The sequence below is a fragment of the Lactuca sativa genome, chromosome 4 (genome assembly GCF_002870075.4).
Source record: "Lactuca sativa cultivar Salinas chromosome 4, Lsat_Salinas_v11, whole genome shotgun sequence".
NCBI lineage: Eukaryota > Viridiplantae > Streptophyta > Magnoliopsida > Asterales > Asteraceae > Lactuca > Lactuca sativa.
Window position 1 is genome coordinate 71,808,991 of NC_056626.2, and position 6,431 is coordinate 71,815,421.

At 39.3% G+C, this 6,431-nt stretch overlaps 1 protein-coding gene across 1 annotated transcript; it reads right to left on the minus strand.

Annotated features, from left to right (window-relative positions):
• Positions 1–4,618: 4,618 nt before the first annotated feature.
• On the minus strand, positions 4,619–5,489 carry LOC111896005 (proline-rich receptor-like protein kinase PERK8). The gene is made up of 2 exons (XM_023892037.1): positions 5,003–5,489; positions 4,619–4,941 (listed from the first exon to the last, which is right to left on the minus strand). Exons 1-2 carry the CDS (start codon positions 5,487–5,489, stop codon positions 4,619–4,621), a joined length of 810 nt encoding a protein of 269 aa, XP_023747805.1.
• Between the last annotated feature and the right edge of the window lie 942 nt (positions 5,490–6,431).

A 6,431-nucleotide genomic window follows, 5' to 3' on the forward strand; every position in this document is an offset into this window, starting at 1 on the left:
CATGGAACAATATTCAACATCTACACTGCTGAACATCAAACTTAATCAGAACATGGTTGTTGTTGTCGATCCATCAAAGTAGTCTCAACTGGTTCAACCCTTGATCGTCTGTTTGGATCATTCTATACTAAAAAAAGCTCTAATTATGGTTGAGGATGTCTCAATTTCTCAACTATCATTTGATGGGTTTTATAGGTTACAAAAATTATGTGGCGGAAAAACATAAACCCTAAGTCTACATGCATCCTAATGGATCTATGTTTTCAATATTATTTGCAAACAACTATTGAATATCAAGAACCCGAAATCTATGTTTCTATTTTCAAAATTAGAAAAGGGTTATAAGAAAATTCATACCTTAGTTTATTATAGAAAATAAACTAGTAATCCTTCCTTGTTGGTCTTCAGAAAGGAAGCACCAGAAGTCTCGTGCCTCTAATGACTCATATCCAAACCCTAACAAATTGGAGACTAAAGAGGAAAGGGGAGGAGGAAGGGAATTTTCAAAATTCTCTTTGTAATGAGGTGAATTTCAAAAATCATAACCCAAGGGGGTTTATATAGGTGATAGGGAGGCTAAGGAGAAGGCAGTTTCCTTTTAGATAACCCTAATCCTTTTGCTTCCCCCCTAAGGCATCCAAGTTCCCTTAGTGTCCAAGAAAAGATCTAGAAACACTCTAGAACTCCTATAGAACCATCCTCCCTATAGGAGGTTCTAGAGTTGGTCAATGTTCAACTTTTGAACATTGTCACCTTTAGTCCTACCACTTTTAATTAATCTAATTAATCCCAAAATTAATTCCAATTAACTTCTGATTAATTCTTAATTAAATATTACTATTTCTAATTAATATATTAATAAATTATTTATTTTGATTTCTAATTAATTTATTAATCATATAATAAATTAATAAATGAATATCACTCTAAAAAAGACATTCCAGTCTATTATTAGGTTTGAGGGCAACCCAAAAGGACTTTGCTAATAATTTAAGATTACTAATTTAGTTATTGGCTTAGACATCTAATCCAACAGTCTCCCACTTGGATAAGTCTAAAACTAAATTACTAGTATAACTTCTAAATTAAACAACAAATGGTGCTTTCCAAAGAAACGACCAAACTCTGATCCGATCATACATTTGTCCTTTAGATGAGTGATCAAATATTCATCCATTTTTCTAGATATCATATGAACATGAGACATGGATTGAAATCAATCTCTTTGTCTAAAATTCTATTTCTCATTTTCCAAATTTACGATGACTAAATTCAGACTACTAATTGAAGACGTCAATTCAGTCAGGGCTCGACCAAGCTCTTTAGATGTCGACATCAAATCATCAAGGGGCCCAAAGATATCTCTTTTCCCGTTAGGGAAAAAGGAATGAGTAAATTTTGACTCATATGCTTGTATCTTTTACTCACCAAATCACACATGACACTAAATTTTATATCGTCACGTTATTGATGTGTTTACGTAACACCAATGCACAACTGACTTGTAAATTATAACTCATATATCTCCATGTCAATAATATAAGATATTATCATCTCATAATTACTCGCGATAGAATCCATGAAGTAATTCTTTGAGCGTAGGTTTATCCAATACTCAAATATCCATTTTCTAAGTACTCATGAGCGTTGTAGCAACACAATTGATATGTGTAAACTTCTTAGACAATCTACAATCCAATTTATGATAGTCTTCATTCACTACTTACTTTCTAACGTATGAGCGACTGTCGAGCTTCGTATAATCAAATTATTCAGTAAGTAAAACATGCAAAGTGAAACACAATAATAAACTAATTGACTATGGTCTTAAACCTATTGAAAATAAATAAATCTCTATTATTTAATCACTATAATAATTATGAATTTATTATTTTATATTGTTTCAAGTAATCAACTAATCACTTCAATTAAAAATCAGCCATCCCATGTTAGGAACATACATATTATGCCTCTCTATGGTCATTCCTTGGTAAACAGATCTACTGGACATTATTCTAATGATGATCCTTTAACAGTTCCAAAGTCTTATCACAAACCAACATGTGATGGAATTCCAACTTATGATGCAAAACACTGAGTCTCTAACACTGAGCTTTTGATATTACAGAATATCCAATTGGAACTTTGTTACTAGAAACAATTCCATGGTAATAAAGTTTCTAATTCAAGGTTGTCACACCCCCAAAACTGAATGACATAAATGTTTGTGGGCGGAGGACGTCATGTGCAATATCATAACAATTGAATAGTAAAGAAAGCAAACACAACCATTATATACATAATTGAAAAAGTTACATCATTGTATGTGTTACATGTTTCAAAAAGTCAGCTACAATATGATGTTCAAAAGTTTTGTTTAACGCCTTAGCGTCAAATCTTCAAAAGCTGTTGATAACCTGTTTTTACTGATTTCCTGAGAATACAAGTTATTTGAGAAAAAGTGTCAACATTTAAGTTGATGAGGTCATAAGCATTTGTAGGAATAAATATATGCCATTCAATGAGATGAAATCATGTTTGTTTCTAGAAATCCGATATTTTCTATAAAATGAGTTGTAATTCGTTTGTTTATAAAAATGAGAGTGTTTATCCCGAAAAATCCTATACCTTCCATAAAATTGAATTGTAGTTGATGAGAATAAATCTCAGACCGATTAGATCTTTCACAGGTAAAAAGATGAAGATCAAACAAATCAAACACAATAATATTATCAACACAGTGTGGAATCAACGTTATGCTTATGATTCAAATATAGTCACGCCTCAGCAGAGCTCAATGAAGAACTTCCACTGTAGAGGCGAGCTAGGGTTTACAAAACTCAATGAGCAAAAAATAGTAAAAGCGTTCCTAACAAAGGCTGCATGCATGCAGCTTAAATACTAAACGCTAGAAGAAAAACATGCACGGTTGGACAGGCCCAAACCGGCAATCAAAACTGGGCTAAGGACCGAGCCCATGACGCAACACTATAAGCCCAACAATATCCCCCTTTGCATCAAATGAGGCGAGAGATCATTTCCTTTGAGTAGGCTTCACAGTCTTCACCACCTTGAACAGCCGAGGGGTGATTGCAAGAAGTGTCTGCCAAAATTGAATGTACCATCTCAGCATATCAGTAAACATTTTCTTGTCAGTTGCTATGTTTTGACTACACCTCTGAATGATCTCCAAAATGTGCTCGAAGTAAGTGGTTGAGAAGAGGTTTTTGTCAACAAGAGCGAATAGGCATTTCTGACCTTCGCCCCTGATAAACATCACTGTGTGATACTTTGAGTCAATTTTCCCCTTGACCATTGTATTTACATCGCCTTCTCTGCCCATCATTTTGATCGTGGTTCGCTTGTGAATAGCAGAGGCGATGTCTTGGTCCATCTTTGCTACTTTGTGAATGTAGCAAACAAGCATTCGCTTGATGTGATCAATAATCGGCTGATACTCCTGTGGATTTGACAGCAAAATTTTGTTGAGGAGTATCCAGTCGTGAGTATTGAGGTTCAGCAGATCAGCTAGAGTGAAGTTATGAACCGAGCCTTCAGAGCCTCAAGTCACTTTGAACTTGACATTGACAACTTCCCGGCTGAGTAGGGCTTCAGAACCTTGACAGTAGTGATCTTCTGCGAACTACAGGTCAAGTACTGTGGTTGAGCGAACTCCAGATAGAACTCCAACAGATCCCGATCCACCTTCAGGTCTGGAGAAGGGATAGCATCAGTTGAGTTGAGCAGTGAAAGATGAATGCCTTTCGAGTGATCAGCATGTCAAACTGTGCATCCTTGGAGTTTTCAAGCCCAAACGACATGACTGGTTCGAGCCAAAGAACACTTGGTTTGTCTATGGCGCTTCTTTGAAGTGAGTCAATAGTCCATTCTGAAAAAATGGACTTCTTCTTCTCCAAAAGCTCCTTCTCTTTTTGCTTCTTCTCTAGGTCAGTCGTTTGCTTCTTGAACTTTTCTTCAAGCTCTTTATCAGTAGATTTTGTTTTCTGATAAGGCTTTTCGGGATTTTCTTCAAAAAAACATCATCTTCATCATCAGTGTCATCTTCACCGATCTTCTTTTTCTTCTTGTCTCTTTTACTGACCGAAGCTTCACTATCCTTCGGTTCAGCAGTTGGTTTCGGTTCAGGAGGTGGTTGAGCTTTCGCTGCCTTCTCTCCCCTTTGTTTTGGCTGGAAACCAGTCACGAAAACACCCTCGATACGACTAAGGATGTCCAGTGTTGGTATGAGTTTCTCAACCAAATGTATTCGGATGGTAATGGTAATGATGGGATCATGGGCATCAAGGAGGTGAAGCAAAACGGAGTGAACATCGCCAACAAAGCTTCGAATAACCTCCCTTTTAGATTTCAAATCGTTGAGTTCAGCTGTAGCAGTGCGAAGTTTGAGGTTCTGCATCTTCAGTTGAGAGGTTCATTTGCCCAGCTCATCTATAATGCGATTTTCCACAGCCAACTTTGCCTCCAGTTGAGTTAATCGATCATTGACATTATCATGCAGAGTGACATTGGCTGCTTCGATTTATTGATGAGCAGCTTCAAGATTGGATCGCTCAGCTTGAAGAGAACGTTGAAAGTTATCAACCGAAGCGTTCACGGTCTAAGAGTTCTTCTGAGCAGCCGCCTCTAAAGAATCTAGAAACAAATGAGCTTCAGAAATTAGTTTATCTACTTTTGCGGTCGCTTCTTTGCATTCCTTCGTGGAAGCCTCAACAGCAAGGGAGGCCTTCTGGCATTGGGAAGTGGAGGCGTCTATAGCCTTAGCTGCAATAGTGAGGGAGGCATTATGTTCTTGTACAACGGAGGAGAACAATGCTTTGAGAGTAGCATCTGAATAGGCCCCAGAGGAAGAGGAGGAAAGCAGCTGATCAAGTTTGTCGTTGACTGCTTTGAGATGACACTTGGTGACAGGTGCATCTTCGTCTTCATCACTTTGGACACAGTAAGGACTGAAAATAAGTGGAATCAAATTCCAAGTCCTCACCGCCTAGAACTGGGGTGGTGTCAGTGGATGGGGTAGGTGATAAGGGTTTTGTAGTGGTGGGAGTTACAGTTGTTACTGGTGGTTCGGTTGTAGCAGGTGGTGTGGGTGCTGTAGAATGAGCCCCTGTAGTAGTGGTGGTAGTGGTAGTGTCTGTGAAGATTGGATCAGGGATGGGAATAGTGGTTGATGGTTGAGAGGTAGTGATGGGAAAAATTGGAGGGATGGATATTGGTACAGAAACATGTGGAGGAGAAGGAGGTTGGGAGCGAACAGGTATTTCTGGGGTAGGCGATCGAGGCGGGGTATCACCACGACCCAAAGCCTCCTCATCAGAGCTTTCACTTTCAGATTCTGAAGGAGAAGCAGATTTGTGTTTAGGAGGAACACACTCTGAGTCTGAATCGCTTGAATATTGGAGTATGAGTCTCCGAGTGGGCTTCATCTGCCTCTTTGGTTGAGGCTGTGATGGTGCAGCCTTGTCTGACATTCACTTCTTAGGGGTTTGAGCATTGGTTGGTTTTGTAACCTTCGCCTCCTTCTGTGTCTCGGTTTTCTTTCCCCTCTTGGCTAGCTTGTCAGCCTCTTCAATGGAGCGAACCATGGCTGACGTGAGTTCCCTTGGACCCGAAGAAGGAATCTTCCTGTATTGTTTCAAAACATTGCTTGCTTCAGACACACAGGCAAGCATGGTGTCAGGGATCGATCCAATGAAGGAGTATTTGGTAGGATCAGTGACGATTATCTTGGTGGTGTGAAAGGTGGCGATCGAGGAGAGAAGAGAGTCCGCCATGATTGGAACATGGAGACAATCCATTGCCCACTTTGTGATGATGGACCACTACCTTCCACAGGAGATCTCTGAGTGTCTTGAGGAAGAATACAAGCTTTGAGCCAGTTGTTGCCAGATGATGGACCCATAGTCCAAATTAATCCCGTGATATAGCCAATAAAGCACAGTCATAAATGACTTGCTTGCTCCATCTGAGCCGGCGCTTCGCTCAGAGAGTCCTTTGAACAGTAGAGTGAAGAGGCCATTCCATTGAGGATGAAGGCATGACTTCTTGAACTTGGTAATGGTGGCTAGGGTTTCAGTGTACCCCATTTGATAGAACATGGAGAACAGTTGACTAGTAGCGATCGATTTAGGGTATACCAAAGTTGGTTCTTGAGAGAGACCAATTAGGGCACATAAGCGGTTCTTGGAGATGGAAGTCTTCTCATTGTGGACTTCAAAGTGAATCCTCTCAGCAACCTTGTCGTAGTAAGCAGTTGAATATATGAGGGAGAGGTAGGACGTGGGAACAACTTTGACCTTAGACAGAGCGTCGACAAGAGGCGATTATTTGAGACACTCGACGACATATAGCATGTAGGGTTCATAGATGAAAGGAGTAAGATCGATGATCAGGTTTTGTTGAGGTTTGATGGT